Below are 27,481 nucleotides of genomic sequence, written 5' to 3' on the forward strand. Positions count from 1 at the left end.
AGTTTAATTCATTATTTATGATTTTGAAATTGTTTCAAAAATATAAATTCAAACTTGATAATTTTTACTGATTTTCTAAAAATTATTTTTTCGTTAATTATTAAACTTTTATGAGTTTCATTTTTTTATCATAAATTTGAATTTATTTTCAAAATGATATTTATAATACAAAAATAAAATAATTAAAAATATAAAAATATCGTACTATATTCACATCAAAAAATCACTATTATAATTAAAAAATTTGATTAATCAAGTTCAAGTTTTTCTTATTTTTATATTGAACAATAATCATCCGAAGATATTTTATTAAAATATATATTATTGAAATATAAACATTATATTTGTTAATACAACCACATATCTTTAGAATATTCTAAATACAAAAATTTATATAAGAACTTATTTATACAAAGTAAGACTGCGATATATAAAAAATAAGTTTTACTTTTATTTTATTTCATTTTATCTAATTTAAATTGTTTAATGAATAAGCTTCAATCACTTTACGTATCAATTTTAATGTTTATTTTAATTTTAAGAATCGAATTTCCGAAAATATCTCATGAATATATTAATATCCTATATTAAATATTTTAATTAAATATTTTTCACATAACTGTATCGTTATTGTATTATGATTTATAAATCTGAAATTATAACAAAATTAATATTTTAATATTTTTTGTTTTTTATTGAATTTAATGAAAAAGTGTACTATTATATGATTAATATTATGAAATGATTTTAACGAATCAATGAAATAATTTAAAAATAAAATACAAATATACTTTTTTAAACTTTTTAAATATTTGAACGTAAAATAAAATTTGCAAAATAAAAATATATATATAATATATATATATATTTTTAATAATAATAAATTTTTAATAAAGTTTTATATTACAAACATAATATTATAAAATAAAAAAAAATGAAATTCATATATCAGAGATAAAAATTGTTTTATAAAATTTTAACATTATAAATTATAACATTAAAAATTTATATTTTTTAAATAATTTCGAAATCAGACAAATTATCAATTAACTTATAATTTGTAATATATCTTTAATATTTAAATTGGTTATAAATAATAACATATTTATTATAATATGTATGATTAATATACATACAACATATAAAATATTAAAAGTTGCGATTATGTTACTTTTACATAAATTATCACATAAAAATTTATTATTATATTGTGATTAACATGATAGGAAAAATACAAAATTTCCATTGTATATTTTTATTTCTGAACAATTTCTTCCATGAAATACAACTAAGCTTCCACTTCTTCTAATGTCTTAAGAAAAGAAGCTTTCTTTTGAGCAACACGATTCTTTCTTTCTGATAAAGAAAGTTTGGCGCGATTCCAACGCTTTTTCATAGATATTTTTTCTTTAATAATCTTCGTGTGTTCTGGATTTGCACGTATAGCTTCATGGGCACTCTTATAAATATTTTCAATCTGTAGACAAAAATAAGAAAAATCTTTTTTTACATGAGTATTTTATGTATAAAATAATATACATACAGTGGACGTAAAAAGTATTTATATAATAATTAATTTCAATAAAAATTGTTTATTAACAAAATTTCAATAAATAAATAATATATTTTATATGTACATAATTTAAAAGTTTTTAGAATAATTTGTAAAAAAAATTATGCTATTAAATATATTATTTATATTTATTACTAAAATATTAATAAATATCTAAAAATATCTTAATAAATATCTAAAAAGTAGCAAATATATATAATAAATATAAATATTGTAACTTGAACATAAAAAAAAACTAAAATATTACAAGTTGTAATAAAATAAGATTATAAAATCATTTATAATTATGAATATTTATTTATTTATTTATTGTAAAAGTTGTTAAGAAGTTTAAAAAGTTTGGACATTAATAAATCTAATATTACATATACTGCTATACATATTACTATACATCAATTTTTAATTAGATCACATATACTATAATTTGTATATAGTATTATAATAAAATAGTCTGTAAAAAATATTATAAAAAAAAAACTGAAGAAACAATTGCAAATGAAAGAATAAAATTTTGAAATATTATAATCATATGATAATAGATTTTCAAATTTTCAAATTTACTCTATATATTTATGAATTATAAAATTTAATTATAAATCATTTTTTTAAAATTCTAATTTTTTTAGTTCTTATATATATATATAATATCTTTTATATAATATTTATATAATATCTTTTTCTTTCATATTAAATATGAATATATTTTGTATTTTTGTATTTTTATAATTCATGATATTTTCAATAAATTTTTATCTTCTTTTATGCTCTAATTACAATATTTATATTATATATAAATTATATATGTAATAACATATGACTAATATAAATATTTATTACTTATATATAATTATCACTTTCTAAATATTTATTAATATATTTTAATAATAAATGTGGATGACATTTTTTTTAAATTATTCAAATTACTTTAAAGATTTCTAATATATATATATATATAATTTATTTGTTGAGATTTTGTTAATCTTTTCGATATGACTTTGGTTGATAACACCGAATGAATATAAACGATCGTCAATTTTAATTTCTTTTGCGCTCCAGACCTTTTTCGTTCGGTCGAATCAACAAGATCCAAATGATTATGATTTTCTGCATCCGTTTATGGTGAATTTTTTACAACTAAAATGATTTCACAGATAAATTAATGTATAAAATTTTTATATTTTAATATTTTACATATCTTTATAAAGAAAGAAAATTTATTGAATATTAAAGTCTATATTGTTGTTTTATATAATATTTTAATAATAAAATGTCGTTTGATGTCTTTTTTATTTCGTTGAGAATAAACCTTACAATCCCAATAATGTGCTCTCATATTCACTATCTATTATTCTTATTTTTCACCTTCTCTTATTCATCTCTATTTTCATCACTATTTTCTTTCTCTTATCGTCAATTTCTTAATGACTAAAAGTTTCTTAATGACTAAAAATTTCATTATTCAATAACAAAAAATCAAACTTATCTTCACTTGAATTAATTTCATTACCATTTACAAAACTCAGAAACTTTGAAAATAATATTTTTATTGCAACGACTGTCAAACTCGAACTAACGCCGAAAAGTTCGGTTTGCCATCACGATTTAATTTGAAATAAAAAAATCTAGCCATTTAACAGTATATTATTTTATACTTTATAAGATTAGCAAGATTAGATACGCAAGTTTCTATTCAAGCAATATTTTAAAAAATCAAACATAAATATTGTCGCCGTTTGAATTATCAATCCAAGTGCCCGAAAATCACTATTGGAGTGCAAAAAAATACCATAATAATACCATGATAGATAAATACTGTATCGAAAAGATCAATGAACGAAGATTTTGTTGAAATTAATTACTATATAGTTATTTTAATAATTATAATTATATAAATATTTTTTACATTTATTGTATATATTATTGAATATAATCATATAGTAATATTCATTGTTAATTTTACAAATTATTTCTTGTTCACATTATTTATTTTTCCTTCATTTATGTTTTCAAATTATGTAATATGTTATATATTCATGAAATAATAGAATGAATATTCCTATAAGCAATATTCTATATATTTGTTTTTCTCATAAATATGAAAAAAAAAGTAAAAAAAAAAATATAATTTTGATAATTATCTAAAAAATTAAAATAAAGAACTGATTTTGATAAAAAATATGTATAGAGAACAAAATTTTAAAATTAAAAAATAATTTTTTCTTATGTATATATTTGTTTAGTTTTAATTTTTGAAATATTTGCAAAGAAAGATTATTGTTATGGAATTTTGTTTATATTGTTTATATAACATATTTATCTGTTAACATATTGCCATTTTTCATAATTTAAGTTTATATAAACATATGACAGTAATTGGCATCTAAAACATATGTATGAACTATCATCACTATCACATTAGTATTTATTAAAAACTTTGGGCATTTTATCAGATCTTTAGAATCCATGAAGTACAAAAATAAAATATAAAAATATAAAATAATAAAATATAATAAAATAAAAAATTTTTTGATTGAAATTAATCAATATAATAATTCAAGTATATATAATAATAAATATTAACTATGAGATTAATATTACTATCATTTTAACTTACCATTATATTTTTGGTTTTTTAAAAAATTATATTTTCGTTCAATTCAGAAAAATTCGGGAAATGTTCAAAATTTCTATGAATACTAAATGTGATTTTATGAAATACTTAAACTCAAATGAAGTTAAAATATTTAAGTTTAAAAATTTGTGAAGTTTTTTGACTACTTCATTTGCATATTTTAAATTTTGGCTATTGTAATATGTTTACATAAACAATTAATACTAAGGCACATATATATATATATATATATATATATAAATGTATAAATGATGAATGTATGTATAAATATATAATGAAATTTAATGAATAGTAACAATTTTTTTTACAAATATCTCAAAAGATTAAATGATATGTATGTGTTATATACTTAGGAAAAAATTGTACAAAATTTTGTCCTTTATATATTTTTAAAAATTATGAAAATTAGTGAAATAATTTTCCATATAATTACCGTCATTTTTACTAATAGCATCATATTTTAAACTCATATTGTATCAAATCATGTTATATAAAAGCATTCATTAATTATAAATATTTTTAATTTAATAATATTTTATGATTATATCAAAAATTTTATTTATAAAACTATGTTTATTAATTAATATCTATTTCTATCATATGTATTTATACATGTGATAAAAATATAAATGTATGATAGATGTATAAATACATATCTATATATATATATTTTAATTCATCCAACTTATATCTTTTTTCTTTATATCTTTTTCAATTTATCAATTATTGTTTTAGAATTAATTAAAATGCAAAATATAATACTATTGTACTAGTTTTCCTTCTTTTATTTTTTTTATAATTTATTGTTTATTAGAATATTGACTAATAAATGACTAATAAAAACAAATTTTATATAATAAAATATTAATATATAAAATAAAAATATAAATATCAGAAAGTGAATAAAATGTAACATAAGTTGATATGATAAATGCTATATTATGCATTTATTTCTTACAACCAATGTACTTATTATTGTCCAGGTGCGACACTGCAGAAATTATGAAAGTTTGCAGTAATTATAAACTGGACGAATCATAATCATAAAATGGACAAGTACTTACACTATCAGCTGTAATACCATTTTTTATGTATTGTGAAAATTGACGTTTGAAAGCTTCATCATCATCTTCTTCTAATGTTTTCATATAATTTGCAACATGTTGTCCAAAAATATGTTGTCGATGAACATCAGCATTAAAAGATTTGGACTCACTATCATAACCAGGAAACCTCTTGGTACTATATTATAAGAATAAAAATAATTATAAATTATATTTGAAATTACTTTATATTATTTTTATATTTAGAAGATATTATCAGAAACATAATTTTTAATCTTTTTATGTCTATGCAAGAAAATAAATTGTATTGTAGAACACAAATACAAAATCATGTCTTGCTATGACTCATATGACGCGCATGTTTTATATAATCATCATAATATTAGTGAATATTATTTTTCTATTTAATATTTCCCGAAATAATTAAATTATAATTAAATACCTATGTGGAATATTTAAACCACCATCAACAGCACCTTTCATAGCGCCAAAAACTCTAGCACCAGTAGTTGTACGCATTAAACCAGTATCTAAATAACATCTGAATGCTCCAGGGCCTTCATCATCTAATTCTTCAACATTATATTCATCACCAGTTACTTCAGTTGTTCCAGTATACAAGGTATCTAGACCTAACTTTTTCAATAACTAACAAAAAAAAAAATAAAAAATCACTATTTAAAAGATATTATAATTAATTTAAACTATATTAACATTATGTAATTATTGTTCAGAATAATATATAACAGGGAACAATTAAAGTTTCTTCAGTTATGCATCAAAGCGAGCTGAGTATTTCATCATCAAACAAATATTTATAATATATAATAGAATATATTAAGTTGAGAAGTTGATATTTGGAAAAAGTGTAAATTTAATTGATCAATTTTAATCAATTTTATATAATCATAAAAATTATTAAAAAGCACATTTATAACACAACATAATATGGCAATCAATAATATATAACATAACATAATCAAATCATGGCAATCAAATAAAAAACTTTTGTTTTCATTTTATTCTAAATTTTCAATTTCAACTTTTCAACTATGTATATATATATAATATTATATTTATATATAATGCAATATATAATCATAAAATATAATTATAAAAACCTTACTCTTCGTGCTAAAAGAAGACCTGTACAATATGCAGAAGCATAATTTGTAAGACCAACTTTAATACCATATTTTGGAAGTTCATGACTATATGCTGCACATACAATTCTATCTCCTTCAATTCTTGAATATGCAACCTATATATAAAAAAATCTTTAATAATTCATAAATAAAATTTTTTAAATATTTTATTCGTTATATTTACCTGACAAGTAATGTATTTCTTTGATAGACGTACAATTAGTCTATATTTAGGAGTATTATATTTATTTTTATCTTGAATAGTTAATCGTTTACGTGCATAATAATCAGTTTTTCCCTCACGTCGCCTTCTGAATTTAACTTGATAACGTTTAAAATATTGTTTATTTTTAACAACTTTTACAAAACCCTAAAAAATAAATGATATAAATATATTATTTTTCATATTAAGAACAATTATATATTCTATACATTTCACTTATATATAATATTCAATGACACTGGAACAATTTTCTCATTTCTTTATCAATATGAACTAAAATTTTCATCATTCAAGAGATATTATTTATTAAAAATTATATTTATTTTATATGTAATAATATTATTTATAAAACTAATACTAATTTTTGACTTTATTATTTTTAACATTATTATGAGTATATTAAATATAAATATGCACATTTCAATTAAATAGAAAAATTATTTTAAATATAATGTAAGATATAAAATTAATCAATTCAAAATAATAAATAAAATATTATTGTATTTTTTATTTCATAATATTAAAATGATTTATAATTAAATGATTTATGAATAAAAAGATTTATTCATTTATATATGCTGTAATGAATATCATTTTTCAAATCCTATTAAATAACATACATCTAACATATTTATTTATATTAAATAATTTATATAAATAATTAAAAATTTTATTTACTTAATTATACTAATCTTAAGACAATTTTACTTACCATTTTATGCGTAAATATAATAAAATCTTAATACCGAACAATCTTCTTCTATTCCACATACGAAAAGGAAATTATCGTTTATGCTCGATACATCTAGGGATTAATCGATTTAAGTAAATACGAGTATATTCGATATTTCGATATTGGATATCGATATTTACAATTCTGATGTTTAATTAGTATTACAAAATTATTTTAAATAATAAATATTATTTTCATAAACATTCATATTTTAATACCAAAAATGAATAATTATTTCATTTCAAATTTCGAATTTTAATTCAATACTACAATAATTCTGATATATTTCACATCATTATCTAATAAAAAATAATGGTACTAGAATTCACTAGATAAACTTATATCTTATTGGACATCCGCATCATGTGTTTGATTAATAAAATTTTATTTTAATTTTATCATGGTCTAAAGATTGGAAAATATACAGTTAAAATATGACAGTAGATCATATTTAAACAATAAATTTTTGAAAAATTTTGAAAATGTTATATTTTCTGAATATAATTTTTTAAATATTTAGTTTTGAAGAAATAATAAGCAAAATTTAAAAAAAGAGAATCGATTATGATAGATAAAAAAAATTATTTAAAAAAAAATTTTATATAATTAATATTATATGAAAATGAATTTTGATTATTTTTTAATTAAAAAAGTAATTTAATTATTTTTTAATGTTTTATGAAATTAATTTTTTATTTTATTTCATATGCATGTTTTTTTTTTATTTAATAATATATATATATATATTATAATTTTATATATTGTATTTTTGTTTAAAAAAAATGATGACATGAATAAGATAAATAGAACAAATATATGAATTATGAATTGTTTTTTAAACTCTCATAATTTAATAACTGATCATAATTTTGCAAATTATAATTGTGAGAATCCTAGATAATATTATATATATAGATTATTAAGTTATAAATGTAAATTATTTTTTACAATAATAATATATAATATATAATATATAGCATATAAGAAAAGAAAGAATTGAAAAATGCAATTAAATCTGTGTTAAAAAGAAAAAAATGCAAAAAACTTTAAAAATTATAAAATATCTCATGAAAGTTAAAAAAAATATGTTAAAAAACATAAAAAAATGAAATATGTTTATTTGTAAGAAAATAAATACAATTTATTTTTTTTTTATAAAATAATCTTATAATTTCTTATATAAAATTTTATGTAATAATTTGTTCATATTTTAAGTTATTTTAAACTTATAAAAAATTTATTTATATACATATATGTAGAAAGAAGCTATTATTTAATTTTAAATTTAGGATTAAACTTGTTTTTATTTCTAAGACAAAAAAAATATTTATGTAATTAAATCATCAAATGAAGCAAAAGTTAGTATTTCATTAAAGATATAGAGATACATGATTATGCAAAAAAAAAAAAAAGAAAATTGAAAGTTTTAAGGATTAAATTAATTACTTTACATTGATTCAAAGAATTTTTAAAAAGACATTCATAATTAAACTATAAACCAGAACCAATATTTATTGCAAAAACCAATGATTTTAATAAAATCATTGTGACTATTTTTTTAAGCAATATTTACAATATTAACAAAATAAGAACTTTATATAATTCAAAATTTTATTTTAAAATATTTCTTATTCAAAAAAAAAAATAATAAATTGGATCAAGAATGAGATACAAATAAGCAATATTAGTAATATTAGTAATATAAATAAGCAAGATAGCAATATTATGCACCTTAACGAGATATATATGCCTCCATTATTAATTTTCTCATGTAAAATAAAAAAACAAAGTTTTTTTAAATGAAATATCTCCAAATTCATAGTCTACATTCAATTAAAATAAATATATATTTCAAGATTATATCAAAACTATTATTTTATCTCTTTTTCATAAACATCAAAGATAATGTTATGCAATTATAGTTGATGGACATTCAATATATAAAAAATGTCTAAAAATTTTGAAACTATTGAACTTATCTAAGAAGATGAAGTTATTATGATTTATTTTTTTTTTATATTGTATTATCCTATGCAATCACCATTTTATAAAACTTTTTATTAATTATTTTGCAAAAAGTTAAAAAGTTATTATATAATATAAAGAGATATTGTTTCAATTGTTCATTTTAAAGACATTTGTTTTCAATTTTTGATTTAGCTTTCATAAAAGTATTAGCTATAAAAATTATAGGAACTCAAGTTAAAATTATAGGTTTTTGAAAATTTAGTCTTACGTATTTCAGTATAGTGAAATTTTTTATTATCCAAAACATTAATTTAAATGAAACTTAATTTAATTTAATTTAAATCAATCTTAATTTAAATCAATCCACTTTTGCAAATAAAAGTTTCATTTCAATAATTTTCAAATCTTCAGAACAATTCATTTTGGTTTTAAATTTACAATTATATAAATATACATCAGTAGTTGAAATATCTAAAATAAAACTAATGTTATAATTTATTAAAGCAAATAGAATTTTTTTCAAAAATACTATTAAAATTATGAATATTTTTTAGAAGTATTTATAAGTTGTGTTAAATAATAAAAATATAATTAATCGAGATCAAACTTCTGAGATTAAAAAAAAGAATATAATAAAAAAATTTATAAATGAAAAATCTACAATAATAATATCTGATGAATATAAAACAAAATTTGTTGAATTTGTTTAAAAAAAAAATTATCTGCAATAAAATTAAAAGATAATAAAAAAGGAAGTTTTGTTAAATTGTACAGGTTGTATGAAAACTAAATAATGAATAAGTAATAAATAGGTAATAAATATAATAAATATAATAAATGTAAATATAATAATAAATAATAAATATAATAGTATAACATGATTTTATTCTATTATATTATATATAGTATATAGATATATAGTATAGCATGACTTATTAAGTAAATTAATAATTAATAATTATTAAGTAAATTAAGTAAATTAATAAATAAATAATAATTATAAATATTATTATTTTCTGGATCAGTGAAAATCTAAATATAGTTATATAGTTTAGTTAATTTATTAATTTACTTAATTAGTTAAATATACTAAGTAAATGTTTGAACAAAAATGATCTTGACTTTCATTCAAGAAATTTAATCTTTTTATTGCATTCTATTCTGTTTATTAGGATAAAAAGTCTCAAAAAAAAACATGAATTGCAATTTTTTTAATAAAAAATATTGAAGTTATATTATTTTTCAAATTTATTTTATTTATATTTCTTTGATCAATTACAAAAAAAAAATTGTATTTATTATGACTATTTAAATACTATCATATATCCTACAATTTTGCTTTCTTTTTTTTTTTTAAATAATAATTAGGCAGGTAATTCACATGTTTAAAAATTATTGAAACATAAACATTGCGATGCATGTATCAATTTGAGTGAAATTAATGGCTTACACAAGACTAAAATTACTCTATAATTTTTATCTAATTGAATTAATCCATCTTATCTATTTAATCTAATTGAATTAAAAAAACAAAATTATTTATTACAATTTATTTTTTTATTAAATTGTGTCAATTAAAATCTAATCTAAAATTTAAAATCTTTTAGATAAAATAATATGAACATTTTGATTATCTTTTATATAATTTTATTTTTTAAAAGAATAATTTATTCTTTATACTAAAAAAATTTATAGAATCATATAGAATAAGTTTCAAACTTTATTCTTAGTATTAAAATTATGTTATGTAATATTTAATTATATTAATTAAAAATTATGATCATAATTTTCATCGTTCATCAAATGAGATTCATGTCGAGATATTAAATTTCACAATATAATATCTATTTCTTTATGATTATAAAAGTTTTAAAAATTTACTATCGCAAAAAGTATACTTTAAAAGTGATGTCATTATAGATCTTTAACTATACAGGATGATTTCAAAATCGACTATTAATTCTTGAACTTATTTTAAATTTTTATTTGCAAAAATATTTTCCATTTTTTCACTTTTAACGAGTTATTAATAAAAAAATACTTAATAACAAAATGAATTGTAATGTCGCAACTTAGATTGAACAAATAAATTGGAGCAACATATATAAACAATATATCGACTAATATATTGAAAAAAGTATGCTGAATAATTATTGGACAGATGTTATATGTTCTAAAAAATAGAATGCAGATGTTTTCGAAAATGAAATGAATTAACAAATAAATTGATAAGTAAAAAAAAAAAAAAGATATAATAAAATAAAGATATAAAATAAATTAAAAAAAAAAAAAAAAAAAGAAGAAGAAACTCGCTTAACAATTTCTCTATGTTTTGTACAGTTGAAACAGTATCAAACTATAAGACACAAAAAGAAATGAAAATAATAGAAATTAAGAAATAAAATAAAATAAAATAATAGAAATTAAAAAATGAATTTGAAAAAAAAAAGAGAAATAAAAAGGACAAAAGAAACCAAAAAAACTGAAGTTATATTATAAACTGAATTTTTCCAATGAGTAATTAGAGAGAAATTTGTAATTTTGTTTTTTCAATCGAAGCTTTCAAAAAAAAGTTTTTCTCATAAATCTCCAAGTATCCTACCTTAATGAAGGACACTCTATAAACACAGAGAAGATGACTATTAATTGCGATCATTGATTGGCTATTCAAAAAAATATTAATTCATCAATCAGCGATACTTTGAATAAACTAAGCAAAGTGAATGAATTTTAATACAAAATCAAAGCAATCAGGAAAAAATCAATCATCAAGCAAAATAAAATATTTCCATATACATATTTAATCAACAATGAATTTACACTAAAAAATTATAAACATTTCATTCAAATACAAAAATTAGATACTGCATTATTAATTTGAAACAAAATTAAGATGCTAAAATCGACATGTTATGCTATTAGTACGTTTCACAACATTTAATTTAAATGGCTTTGATTTATTTTATTATATTATAACAATTAAAATTTTTTTGCATAAATAACGTAAAAGAGAAATAATAATTATTTGGAAGTGAATTTGAAGAATTTCATAAATTCCAATGGAGCTGTTGATTTGCAATATGATTATAAAAACATGATAAGATAAAAATATATATATTTGAAAATATTAAAATTAGCAAAAACTTTTAATATAAGTACAATTGGATACTTTAATATGATAATAGCTAAATTAATTAAACTAAATATTTACATGAGAAATAAAAAATAAAATATATAAATTAGTCGATTTATTATTATTAAATTTAAATATTGTTGAAAATATTTATATTTTCTTATCAATATCTTTCAAAACAAATTTATAAAATATATAAATAATCATCAATTTTTTATGAGAACCATAAAGACCGAATAGAATAAAATATCATATCTTTTCATATCGATTTTATTTAGACATATTATATATATCAATGCTAAATTTTTTAAATTAAAAATGAAAATAATGAATATAGAAATTATTAGATATATTATTATTATTATATAGTATTTTTTTTATGAAAATATTATTTTTTTATTTTATTTTATTTAATATTTAATTGATATACATAATCTTTTTCTATAAAACACAAATATTTTTATATTAAATAAATAATCATCGAAAGCAAAAATATATATTTTTATTAAATAGAATTTTTACCGTAGAAAAATATATTAATTTAAAATCGAAAAAATATTGTTTTATTATGTTTTTAATATTAGTAATAAATAAAATATTTAGAGTTCTTGCAATTTAAATGATTATCAATAAATCATATAAATTTAAAGCCAAACTTTTAAAACTTTACTAATGATAAGTTTAATATAGAAAACAATTATAATGTAATGTATACATAGTATATAAATATATTATAAATATATTATAAAGAAAGGAAAATATAAATATATTTCGAAGAAAATTCTGTATCTAAAAATGTTAATATTTCATTTTGATGAAAATTATATTATAATAAATTTTTATATTATCAGAAATAGCATGTAATTACAAGTATACTGGTATCTGCTATTCAAAAAATTTTTTTCGATTGTTGGAATATCATAGAAAAATAAATTTATTATTTTTATCATTATATTATCATATTATCATTATTATATAGATAATCATAATATATCATATTATCATTATACATATATTATCATTATATTATTATAGAAAATTTGAAAAATTATATTTTTATATGACAATTTAAAATAATATTTTATATCTAAATAATAATAAAATTATAAAATAATAAAAATTTAAAATAATACATTATTAATTTGATGCATTATCTTGATCTTTTTAAAAAAATTATTTTGTTATTCTTTATTATTTATGCGATTTGAAACAGTTTTAAAAATAAAATATTCAAAATTGTATTAAACAATCATATTGAAATAAAGAATTATATAATAAATACAGAATTAAAAATTAAAACTACAATTAAACATGGAAAAATATATAATAAAACAAAGAATAAAATAAAACAATGAATTAGAAGGACTATATAAAAAGAAATAACTTAACAATAAAAACTGCAAAAGAATTAGAAGAAATTATTAATCAAAAGACAAAAATTTATGAATTTTTGACTAAAAAAAAAAAGAAAACAAAATAAGAGATAAGGAGTTCGAATACATCCTAATATTAATGAAAAAAGAAATGAAAAAATTTTTTTTCAAGAAAAAAAAATTTATACATTTTAGAATTAAATTTACTATTAAAAGAAATCAAAAATACATATATACATAAATAGATCCAAAAAAGAGAGAATAAGCCAATAAAATAGGAATAATTAAAATTATATAAGAATATTATATAAGAATAATTAAAAACGAAAACAAAAGAAAACAAGAATGAAAATATCAAATAAAACTTCGATATTTATAATAGAAACAGTAGCGATATGAAAGCTTATCAAAACGCAAGAAAGAGGAAACAAAAACATATAATAATATTTGATTCCAAAAATATTTTAAATAATATATCAAGAAAATTAAAAAAAAACATAAAATGAAAAAAAAAGAGAAAGACAATATTTGGAGAATAATAAAGAGAATTAAAAGGAAAAAATCTGAGAAAAAAAAGTAATACAAAAATCAATGAGAAAAAAAGATAAAATAAGATTTAATTGGATCCAGCTTACATCGAAATATAAAAAATGAAAAAGCAAATAAAAAGCTAAAGAAGAAAGCTAAAGAATTCAAAGTGTATTAAATATAAAAATTAAAGTATTATTCAAAAATATTATTGAAAAAGGCATGAAAAAGTATAACAAACGAAATAAAAAAAATAATAAAAAAATCGAAACAATATATGATAAAAATAAAACAAAATAATGAAAATAAGAACATATATATAATCTGACTCAATAAATTCAATAGAATAAAAAAGAAAAATATTCACAATGTTAATAGAATAAATCACTATAATTAATGAAATTCAGAAAAAAAATAATAATTGTAAGTATATAAATATGAAATAGAAAGGCGAGATATTAATTACATAAAAATATATGTATAAAACATAAAAGAAAATGAAAAAACTGAAAAACATACAGCCAACAGCAAATATATGTATAAAACTTAATAAGAAAAGACAAGAATAACAAAAATTCTAGCATCATTTCTATTGAAGATGAAAAATTTTAAAAAAAATGTAGAAAAGGAGAAGAGATAAAGATAAAGAATTAAAAAAACTTAAGCAAATTTTATTTTTTCAACGACAAAAATTCGAAACAAATCAAAAGAAAAAGAAAGAAAAATTTTAAGAGAAGATGAAAGGAAAAAAAAAGTCGAATCGTAGTTAGACATAATCAATGTATAATATATAAAATATAAAAAGAAATAAAAGATTGTTATGAAATATCAATAAATAAAAAAAATTTACATATATATATATATATATATATATATATGATTAATATGATTAATATTCATATAAAGTTCAGAGTTTGAGAAAAAAAATATAAAGATATTAAGAAAAAAATTGTGAAAATTTATAAAAATTTATAAATATATATATTGATATAATACACAATAATATAATAATAACAATATAATATAATATAATATAATATAATATAATAATAATAATAATAATAATGATAATAACAACAATAATATAAACAAATAATAAACAAAACTGAAAAAACTATAATATTATAAATATAAATATAATGTATATAAGCGAATAAATTATCATATTAAAAATATAAGTTATTTTGATATTTTTGATACTTTCATAATTTTGACGGTTTTTAAAAGAATTCAAAATTTAATATAATAAATATCATATTCATTTTCCGCGAGAAAATATGATATAAATTCTTCATAAATCGTTGAACATATCTAAATAATTTATTATTTTCTAATATTTGTAAATTTTCATATTGTAGTTTAATTGTTGTTTTGTCATTTGAAGATTATTTAATTTTAAGTTTCTCGGCTTGTGCTTCTCTAGCAGCCTATATTAAATCACATTTGAAATATTTAAAAAATCATTTATTTCGTGAAAAATGATCATAATTTTCAAATTCAACTCAAAGAATCTTCGAAATGACAAATTTAATCAAACATTTTACTTGAGTTATATTTTCTACATTCTTGTCTACATTTAAATATAAATATATAATATATAATATAATATAACTATGTATATATATATATAATATAAATATATATATAATATATAAGCGATAAATATGTCTAATCTACATAAAATATAAATATGTATAAGTGATTAATAATAGTATTATAATATATAATATATAATAGTATGTAATATATAAGTATTATATAGATAAAAAAATTAAAATAAATATTAAAAAAATATGCGAACGTTGTAGAAATGCAAGAATATATGAATATAAATGAATAAAATTATAACAACAAAAGAATACAATATTAATATATAAAATATTCTAAAAATCCATATAGAATAAGAATCAAGATAACGAAATAAAGACAAATATGCCTTCACTATGACATTTATATTCTATATATATATATATATATATATATATATATATATATATATATATTAGATCATATATAGAATATTCCAAAAATACGAAAACATCTATTAACTGTGTTATTTAGATTAGTCATATTCGATTGATAGTACATAACTAACATAACAACTCATCTAAGCTATGCATGATTGGCCAGTGTTTTTTGTTAATAACTCGTTAACAAAATCGAACGAAAAATTTTATAAAAGAAAATATTAAAATTATCTCTTGTTAATAGATGTTTCCATATTTTTAGGATATCTTATATATTTATAGACGCAGATAAAAGACAGGAAATGTAACATTATTTGTGAAGAAAAGATAATTCAAAATGATGAATGTAAATCAAATACGTATTACAAACAATTACGTACAATTGAAATTATATATTTGTCTATGAATAATTTTTAAATAATTAATAATGATATAAATATATTATATTAAAAAATTGTAAAAAATAATAAAAATATAAAAAGTTATTATTTTCTAATATTTTGAACTTATCACTGAACTTTTTTTTTTTTTTAAATAAGTTATAAAAGAATAATTATAGATTGAATATTATCAATATTTTAATTAAAATTTAATTTTTTCGAAATAAATTTCCAAGATGTTATAATGAGCACTATTTAAAAGTATAAGAATAAAATAAAGATTGACATGTAATAAAATAAAATATATATTTCAAACTTAAAAATAACTATATTACGTTTCGTAAACAATAGAAAAAGTAGTATTATACGATAATTAATAGAAATATTTTTTTCAATATTTTCTTTAGTTATATTCATTGCAATATAAAATTCGTAAAAATCAATATTTTTTATCTATTTATTTTCTAAACCTAATAGACAATTTTTACGATCGGATTCATATTCACAACAGAAAAATATGTAACAAATTTTTCATCCCATTTTCAAGAAACAGAACTTCGTTGATGTATTTTATCGAATTTATCTTATCATATCCATTTTTTATTTAAATCAAATTTATTAGATTAAAATATAAGCGGATGATCTTATCTTATTTATATTATTAAAAGAAATAATTTGCATAAGTATATATAAAATTTAAATATTGTGTTAATCTCAAAAAACATTAAAAAATATAAAATATCTTATAGTTTTGCTATAAAATATACAGATTTGCTATAAAATATATGATGATTTATCAGAATTATTATCTTTAATTTTTATTATTATTGATAGTAAAAAATTTTTCACATAAATTTGAATGAATTAAAAAGGCATATTTGTTATTAATTTTTTTATAGATGGACACATCATGGATATGTAAAGATTAAAAGTTTTTTTTTTAATGAAATCATATATTTTTTACACTACAAATTAATATAATTTGATATTCTCTACAAAAAAGTATTAAATTATTTATATTCAAAAATTAATTTAGAAATTAATTTAGGAAATATTTTAATTTAAGTTTGTAAAATTTATTATATAAAAGATAAATTCATAAAACAATTATATAAAATTATATAAAAGATAAATTCATAAAACAATATTTTATTTTTCTTGTTTTTTTTTGTATTTCATATGATAAATTTTATATATATATTATAATTTTTAAATTAAAAAATCTAATAAATTAATAATTTTTAAACTTAATAAGTTAATATTCTTTTTGTGTCAAATCGTATCAATTGATGCAATAAAAAATATGTGATTCTATTTAAAAAAAATCCTTTTGTGACTTTCATATGTCTTTTATGTATCTTATAAAAAAATTAAGAACATCAAAATATGCTTTTTCTAAAATCATTTAACTCTATCTTTTTTACTATGAATAATAATGATAAAGATCGAGCTAGTAATTTTTAATGAATGTTTATATATTACATAATATTTATATATTACATAATATTGATTTGAAAATAAAGACTAACTGAAAGAAAGCTAATTGGAAGTTAATGTAATTGTTATGTTTTCAATTCTATCGGAACACATTAAATGTTATTTATGCTTTCATTCAACATTAAATACTGTAACTTCTTTTATAATGAAATTATATATTATAATACCAAATTTAATATCATAATAATCCAACGATGAATAAAAACCATGACATTTATCATAACTATCAAATAATAAAAATTATAATAATAACTAAAATAAGTTATAAAAAAATAAAGAAATATCGTCGTGTCTTAAGACATGCATCCCGGTTGCCGGTTGCGTGTTATTTCTTCCTCTTTCCTAATTAGCTTTTTTATATTATTCTCAGTCAGAATATGTATTAAACTTAGTTCATCCAATAATTTAATAAAATAGCAAATAATTTAGTAACTTATATGTAAATATTAGAATTTAATCGAATAGGTTACTAAAATGATTTGATGGACTAAATATTCCATTAGTAATTAAATATATTTATCCGAATCTATTTCTTTATTCGAACATTAATAGAATCTCTTTAAAAAAAAATTTTTTTTGTTTGATTTTATTTTGATTTTTCATTCTTTTTTTTATTTTGATTTTTTATTCTGATTTATTTTTTTATTTACTTTTTATCAATTTTTCTTATTTTGTTTTAATTTAAAAAAATCATCAAATTTAAAATGGCTAACATAACTCAAACAATCAAATAATTTAGAATTTCATTTTGAAATATTGAAATTTTTTTAATAGTAAAAAATATAAAAAAATTATTTTTAACTTAGAATAAAGAATTGGAACAAAAAAAATCATAAAAAGTATTAAATCAATAATATATAATTACAAAAAAATAATTTTATAATGAAATAAAAATATAAAATAATGAATATATTATATAAATATATATATATATATATAAAGAAGATTACTTCAAAAAAGTATGAAATTCTGAAACTTATAAAGTTTTATTGTGATATTTTTAAAATTATTATTATTATTATGAATTTTAAGTTATATTATAAATTATAATTTTATTTTTTATTCATAAATATTAATCTTATTTGAATAAATGAATTATATTTAAATACTCCTTTATATTAAAAACACTCCTTTTTTACAAATTGATATGAATAAATATTATATTTATATTTATATTATATTATTTTTATATATCATTTATTCTTTTCTTAATATCTTTTTTTTTAATTCTTTTTATATATTTTTTTAAATTCTATTGTTCATTTTTTTCAATTTCTGAAGCTCAAATACTAATTCGAATATTTTTTTATGTATTAAATTATTTAATAGTAGTAGTAAGTAGTAAGTAGTCATTATTTGGTATATCCAAATTAGTGAACATGTCTAAAGTCTTTTAATTTTGTAAATCTAGCCAGAATCCGCTTTTGGGAATCTTATGATTTTCAATTCTTGATTGAATTAATTCTTGTCAATTGAGACATTGTATATAACCTATATAACTTAATAGAATATAAAATGAAATTATCGAAACAATCAAAATTAAATACTAAAAAAGTGGAATTAAAATTAACAGGAAAATCTCGAAAACAAATGCGGAAAGAACTTAGAAAGCAAAAAAAAATGAATAAATTAATTTATTTTAAAAATAAACGTGAATTATGTGTGAATATATCTAATATTAATGATAATAAAACGAATAATAACAAAATCATTAACAAAGAGATAAATCGATTAAAAAGTTCTAAAAAATGTACAAAAAAGAATTGTTTTGAAAAAGAATATCATTCAGTAATATCTATGATCAACTGTTCCGAACAGGTTAAAACCAAAAAAAGTGAGGAATTTGAATATAAAAAAAAAATACAAAAATGTAAATTACTCAAACTAGCTAATTTAAAAGAAGACAAAGAAATTAGAAAATTGGAAAAGAAATTAAAATTAACTAAAAGAAAGAAGAAGACAATCCCTAAATCTTTTGTAACTGATGGTTTAGATTGTATCCTTTTTGATTATAAAATATTTGTTGGATGACTTATTATTTTATCATTTTCGCTGATGAGTTAAATCATTAGTTCATTTATTGTAGAGATTTCATCAACAGAAGAAGTTTGCCTATTAGCAGTGAAAATATTAATATTATAATAAATTTTTATTCATTATTAATTCTTTGAAATGAAAATTATAATATTTTCTTAATATACGAATAGATATTTTGGATTTTTGTTTACAAAAAAACAAAAAATATATTATAGAAACAAAAGAAGAAATCTTAGAAGATGATAGTAATCAATTTAATATAAATTCTTTAGAAGTAGAAAAAAATATGTATACAAGTAGTGCATTAGATAATATTAAAGAAAATAAAAATGAAAATATCGAATTAAAAATGAAAAATGATACATTAATTATAGAACAAAGTAACAATAATAGTTCAGATAAAGATAAAGTTTTAAATACACAAACTAAAAAAATTGATAGTATTGATAATGATGAAGATTTTTGGGAAGATATTTATGGAAGAAAAAGAAATAAAGAAGGTAATATTATATATGCAAACAATGCAAACAAATATGTTCCACCTGCTATACGAGCAACTATTACACATAATATAAATTCAAATGAAGATGAAAAATTACATTTTTTAAAAAAACAATTAAAGGGTTGTTTGAATAGAGTGGCAGAACATAATATGCATAATATAGTAAATCAGGTAATCGTATAATTATAAAACAAAATATAGTTATATAAATAAGTGTATGTATTTAAGATGAATTTGTTTATTATATGATTTATATTTACATTACATATTACAGATAGAAGCATTATATATGACAAATAGTCGTAATAATATGAACAATATATTATCAGAGTTAGTGCTTGAAAGTTTAATATCACATGTAATTACACCAGATCGTCTTATTTGTGAACATATGATGTTAATTGCAATTTTACATGCTAATATTGGTATTGAAGTAGGTGCAAATTTTTTAGAAAAGCTTATTAAAAAATTTATTGAAATCATGGAGAAATTTCAAAATATAGAAAATAAAGAATTGGATAATGTAGTTCTTATTATCTCACATCTATATAATTTTAAAGTATGAAAATTTTGTTAAACAATAATTTATATTGTTATTTATAATATAAGAGAAATTAATAGTTATTTTAATTTTATTTTATACAGGTATTTGGATACAAGCTTCTTTATGAAATACTTAACAAATTTATAATAAAATTTACAGAAAAAGAAATTGAATTAATATTACTTATCTTAAAGACAGTAGGATTTTCATTGAGAAAGGATGATCCAAATGCTTTAAAAGAATTTATACAAAATTTACAACGAAAAGCTGTTCATGAAAGTGAAAAAAAGTAAGTTTTCTTATATCTTTTAAATATAAAATAAAAATTATTAGATGCTAATCAAATGTTAATGTTAATATTGTGCAGTTCAAGAGTTAAATTTATGTTGGACATTTTATTAGCAATAAAAAATAATAATATTAATAAAATACCTCAATATGATCCTTCTCATGTGGAACACTTAAAAAAAGTTATTAAAAATATAATACGAAAAGGCAATACAATAACACAATTCAATGTATCACTGGAGGATTTATTACATGGTATATAGTATTTATAACTTTAATACTAAAGCATAACTTATTTATATATGCTTTCATTACAGTTGATGAAAAAGGAAAATGGTGGATTATAGGATCAGCTTGGTCTGGTTCAAATAATATAAGTGACAAAACAAATTTAAAAGAACATAATAATCTTAATTTTAGTATACAAATTTTGAAATTAGCACAAAAACAAAGAATGAATACTGATATAAGAAAAAATATTTTTTGTATTATTATGACAGCTGAAGACTATTTAGATGCTTTTGAAAAACTTCATCATCTTGATTTGAAAAATCAACAAGAAACAGAAATCATACATGTATTAATACATTGTTGTTTACAAGAAAATAAATTTAATCCTTACTATGCAATATTAGCTCAAAAATTATGTGAATATAATAGAAAATATCAGGTGTGTAATAACTATATTTTATTAAACTGCACAAGATATATATGAAAAAAATTAATTATAATTATACTTCAACATTAGCAAATTTTTTATTAAAAAATTTATTAACTTAATGTCTAAAAAATACATTTTACATGTATTTACTTATGTATAAGATTATTTATATAATAAATTTATAAGATTGATTATTATAAAAAAAATTAGATAAATAAAATTAATAAATTTATAGTTTAGGAGTAAAATAGCACAAATATTTTTTTATACGAAAAAATTACAATTATATTTATTTATGTATCAAGTAGAAAAAAAAATAGCACATAAAAAACAAAATGTTTCATTTTAAAACAAATTTGATTGTACATATATATATATTAAATATAAAAATTTATTTTAAATTAATATTAAATATACAAAAAATTAACAAGAAATATTTAGTATTTCTATTAGTATGCTATAAGATGCAACAATAATATTATTATTTAACAATAATTAATATTTACTTTCAATTATTTCTTACAAATTTTAATAAATTTTTTTGTATATCCTGTGTATTCATATATATATATATATATATATATAAATGATTAATAATATATTTTAATGTTTTAATATAATAATAATGATTTAGCTTACAATACAATGCAATTTTTGGGACAAATTGAAAACATTAGAAGCATACAATAATAAACAACTAATTAATTTAACACAATTTTTAATTCATTTACTCATTGAAAAATGTCTTGCTTTGTCAATTTTGAAAGTAAGTACTATATTCTTCATTTGTTATCAATATATATTATGAATTTATCTTGTATTTTTAAATTATTTATTACAGGTTATTCAATTTACTGAACTTGAAAAACATACTATTACATTTCTTAGACAAATTATATTGGGAATTCTATTGCATGAAAATGAACAGGCTTCTATCCAAGTATTCGAAAGAATATCTGTTTCTTCTCAATTACAGACTTTTAGAGAAAGTCTTCGTTTATTTATAAATTGTTTCTTGGTAAAAAATATAGATATGTGTACTATATTAGATAAGGAAAAAATAATATTAAAAAAGAGAATCGAAATTGTAGATAAAATATTAATTTTACATGGATCTAAAATTATGTTTTAAATTTTATATAGAATAAAAAGTTTTATTAAAAATTTAAAAAAAAATTTATTAAAAGTTTTATTAATTTTATTAAAAATATAATAAAAAAAATCACTTTATAAAAGCATTGAACTATTTAACTTTTCTTATTATTAATTATTTATCATAAATGAAAATTTAAAGCAAATAATCTAAAATTCTTAAATCAATTTCTAATTTTTCAGGATTAAATAAAATTATTATCATATATTTATTTTTTATATTTATTAACATACATGTGTGTGTGTGTGTATGTGTGTAAAATATAATCTTATATTCTTTATGTAATTTTATATTCTTCTTAAGTGTTCCTGCATTGTTAATTATTGTTTTTCAAAAGTCTGCATGCAAAGTTTATAAATATTCTCATATTTTGAATTTAAAGAACCATTGCATCCATATCCACCTAATCGATGAATGCGAAGAAAATCATCACAATTAATATTACCATCATTGTTACAATCCTAAAAATAAACATATAAAGAAGAAAAGTAAATAATTATGCTCTAATCATAGAATGTTATATAGAATGTTTTATGAATTATTTAAACTTCTACATATAATTATCAATCGAATTATTCATTATAAAAAAAATGTTTCAAATAAAACTTATATTTTGAAATGTTATGTTTTGATGGAAATAATTTAATATAAATGATTTCTTCATTGTTGAAATATAAAGAATATATTTTATTTTTTTTAATAGAATTATATATTTTTTTGATATATTTTTTCATTTCTCATAAAGAAGTGTTGTCATTTTTAAAAATATTTTAATTTGTATTTTGGAAAACTGCCATATAAAAAAATGATATAACTTTTTATATTCATTTCTTTACATTATAATAAATTTTACAAAATTAAAATGTTTATTAAATTAATAATTTTTTATATATTTTAAAGTTTAATAATTTTTTTATAAAAAAAATAGCCCAATTGCATCAATTAATATATATATATATTGATGCAATTAGATTATTATATATTTATATATATTATTATATATATTATATATTAGAAATATACTTAAAAAATGGAATTGATTCTCAAAATCTTATTCTTTTAGATATTTTCATTTACAGAAAAATTATTTGAATTCACATATTTTTTTTTAAACAAAATAAAATATTACTTATATAAGTAAATTTTTTTTCCTGAAAGCTTTAAAATAACGAATTCGATAAATAATTACATGCTTAAATGAAATTTATATTAATGTATCTTGTATACCTGAGCAAATTTCATCATGTAACCTTGTACTGTACGAGCTGCACAATAAGGATCGTTTACACATCGTGCATATGCTAAATGAAAAGCAAATTTTTTTTTTTAATTATTTATTTTTTATTTATTTTTTTAATTATTAAATTTCATTTATAATAAAATTATAATTAAATATGTATACTAACCATTTTCGTTTAAATTATCATCAAGTGTTGGTTTACCGGCATCAGCCCAATAATTCCATGTTATACGAAATGGTCCGCAAACAGATTCATCACAACCAATTGTAATATTACATCCAGAAGCAGCTTCACATATACATCCCAGACATACCCTTGGTACCATTTCTGTTGCTATTACCAATGTTTGTTGCTCTATTATATTTATTAAAAAAAGATTTCTTTGAAATGTTTATTATGAATTATAAATTATATAATTGTAATTTATTATAAATTAATATATGCAAATTTAGTATTTTTTAAATAAATTAAAAAAAAATGAATAAAATATATTTAAAAAAATATAATTATGAATCAATAAATAAATATATTTTAATTATTTTGAATTTTTTTAATACGTAAGTGTAATTTATGTCATATGTATGTATAAGTAATATATAATTATATATTACAAAAGAATTATTTAACAGTTATATAATTGTATACAAAGAAAATTGCCGAATTCCGAGTTGATTTTTTCTTTTAAAATTATAAATCAAGATACTAAAAATTATTGCCTTTTTTACAATTCTCAATTTAATAGTTGGTAAATAGATTCTAAAATAAAATATCATTTTTAATATTAGGAAATTATTTTATCAAAAGTAATAAATATTAAATATAATTCAATATTGATCTAGATCTATCCTTTAAATTCAAAAATTAATAAAACTTAGAATCTCTAATAATTCAATATAACATATTATAAATTCAATGTAAACCAAATTTCCAACAAATAAAAATTTAATAATAATTCCATTTGAAATACATACAGAAAACTAAAAAAAACTGTATTACCTATAATTTCATCAACGAATGTAGGAGGTATTTTTTATCTACAGGTAGAAAATCTTGTCTATAAGTATCGACTTATCTCATCAGCTACATTAATATTAAGTTTTACATATACATAATTGTTCGATCAATTTCTAGAATTTAAAATGGTATTTGAAATCTAAATTTAAACATTGGAAAACAAAAAAAATTTATAATTTTTAGGATCCTAAAAAAAAATAGCAAAATTCTATTCTATATTCTTACAAATTGATATATTTTATTTTTAATAACAATATATATTTTATTTCTAAATTATTATTCTATAAAAAAAGTTTGATTATTTTATACAAATTTACTTTACTATAAAAACTGTGTATAAATTTATTCCAATTTAATTTATAAATAATAATAATTGAAATTTATTTTTCCTTTATTATTAAAAATAAAATGATGCTTACCATAAATCAAAGATAACAATAATAAGCACATAATTCCTGAAGAATTTAACAAAAAAATCATCCTTATTTTAACTGACGAATTCTTGAAAAACAAAGCAATTTTTCGAATCTTCAATTTTGTTAATGCTATTTGAAAGTACCTGCACGATGCGCGGAAGAATATACATAGAATTTTTAACGTTCTCTTTTATATATAAGAGAGTTGTCGTTTGCTGAAGTGGGGATCTTAACTGAGGTCAGTGGCAAGGACTATTTCTTGGAAAACATGATGAAAACAATTTAGAATTCAACTTATCGTGATTTTAAAACTTTAAAAATAGAAATTATAGATTGATATTAATTATATATTTCGATTAATATTATATTTAATTATATTATATTTCGATTGTATATTCATTATATATATTTTATATTTATATTTATTTATTTTTAAAAAAATTTTTTAAAAAATTAATTTTATTATTATATACTATTTCAAATTATATTTTAATATGAATATAATTTTAAAAAAATAATTTTTTTATTTATTAGCAATCAAGAACTATTCAGTTTCGTAATTCATTTCGTTCAAAAAAAAATTTTTTTTTCTTATATCTTTCTTTAGTGAATAACTTGCATATGAAATTTATTTATGAAACAAAAAACTATACTAAAACCGGATTTCAATATCAGATAACATAAAGTATTAATATATTCGTGAAGGATCATTTTTGAAGATCCAAATTTAAGAGATATAAACACAAAAATATAAATGTCGATTAAAACTTATTTATTAAGTTATAAATAATTTAATTTTGCATTAGATGAAGTAAACCAAAAATAAAGTGAGATAAATCTGTCTTTAATGATTTTTATCTTTAATGTAAATTTCAATTGCTTATAACGTATTAATAAATGCATTCCATCATTGTCTATGATATGTATAATCAGACAAGAAATGATTATTCATAAAATAAAGATTTTTTTTATTTGAATTTCGAAATAAATCTATATAATAAATTTATTTTTTGAAATTAATCAAATTTTTCAACTATAAATTAAATAGAATGTTATTCCATTATAAATAAATAAAAAATATTATTCTATATATAAATAAGTAAAAAATATAGAATAAAATTTAAAAATTGAAAAAAAAAATTTCATTACTCAAGTCTTTATTTTCTCGAAAATTGAGATTAAACAATAAATTGAGATACAATCAAGAAATCATATTAGTAAATTGTAAAATGCAATTTTCTCGAAAATTAATTTTTAATTTTTTTCATTAATTATGAATATTTTTCTATATTTTTTTCATTAATCATCATTTTTATAATTTGTATATAGTTTGCAAATTGTTTTACAATTTGCTTGCAAATAATCAATTCATTGTTCTATATTATCAATAAATATAATTCACGATCTGT

At 17.5% G+C, this 27,481-nt stretch overlaps 3 protein-coding genes across 5 annotated transcripts; 1 reads left to right on the top strand and 2 right to left on the bottom strand.

Moving 5' to 3' along the window:
* Positions 1-1,239: 1,239 nt before the first annotated feature.
* LOC108004068 (large ribosomal subunit protein uL18) lies at positions 1,240-7,506 on the bottom strand. The gene is made up of 6 exons (XM_062073245.1): positions 7,350-7,506; positions 6,599-6,784; positions 6,396-6,530; positions 5,712-5,917; positions 5,270-5,447; positions 1,240-1,477 (listed from the first exon to the last, which is right to left on the bottom strand). Exons 1-6 carry the CDS (start codon positions 7,350-7,352, stop codon positions 1,289-1,291), a joined length of 897 nt encoding a protein of 298 aa, XP_061929229.1. The 5' UTR covers positions 7,353-7,506; the 3' UTR covers positions 1,240-1,288.
* Positions 7,507-19,479: 11,973 nt separating this feature from the next.
* On the top strand, positions 19,480-24,997 carry LOC108004100 (nucleolar MIF4G domain-containing protein 1 homolog). Of its 2 annotated transcripts, XM_062073246.1 has the most exons (9): positions 19,513-19,557; positions 19,628-20,212; positions 20,424-20,926; positions 21,030-21,314; positions 21,401-21,588; positions 21,667-21,842; positions 21,905-22,257; positions 22,883-23,014; positions 23,090-24,997. In XM_062073246.1, the coding sequence occupies exons 2-9, from the start codon at positions 19,732-19,734 to the stop codon at positions 23,378-23,380; spliced, it is 2,409 nt and encodes an 802-aa protein (XP_061929230.1). In that variant the 5' UTR covers positions 19,513-19,557; positions 19,628-19,731; the 3' UTR covers positions 23,381-24,997. The 2 variants fall into 2 exon arrangements, with proteins under 2 accessions (XP_016922254.1, XP_061929230.1); XM_017066765.3 differs by having other exon boundaries at positions 19,480-20,212.
* On the bottom strand, positions 23,605-26,317 carry LOC133665867 (lysozyme-like). Of its 2 annotated transcripts, none has more exons than XM_062073250.1 (4): positions 26,076-26,317; positions 24,808-24,996; positions 24,629-24,702; positions 23,605-23,862 (listed from the first exon to the last, which is right to left on the bottom strand). In XM_062073250.1, exons 1-4 carry the CDS (start codon positions 26,134-26,136, stop codon positions 23,722-23,724), a joined length of 465 nt encoding a protein of 154 aa, XP_061929234.1. In that variant the 5' UTR covers positions 26,137-26,317; the 3' UTR covers positions 23,605-23,721. The 2 variants fall into 2 exon arrangements, with proteins under 2 accessions (XP_061929234.1, XP_061929233.1); XM_062073249.1 differs by having other exon boundaries at positions 24,808-24,975; positions 26,076-26,255.
* Between the last annotated feature and the right edge of the window lie 1,164 nt (positions 26,318-27,481).

This window comes from Apis cerana, linkage group LG3 (assembly GCF_029169275.1).
Source record: "Apis cerana isolate GH-2021 linkage group LG3, AcerK_1.0, whole genome shotgun sequence".
Classification (NCBI taxonomy): domain Eukaryota; kingdom Metazoa; phylum Arthropoda; class Insecta; order Hymenoptera; family Apidae; genus Apis; species Apis cerana.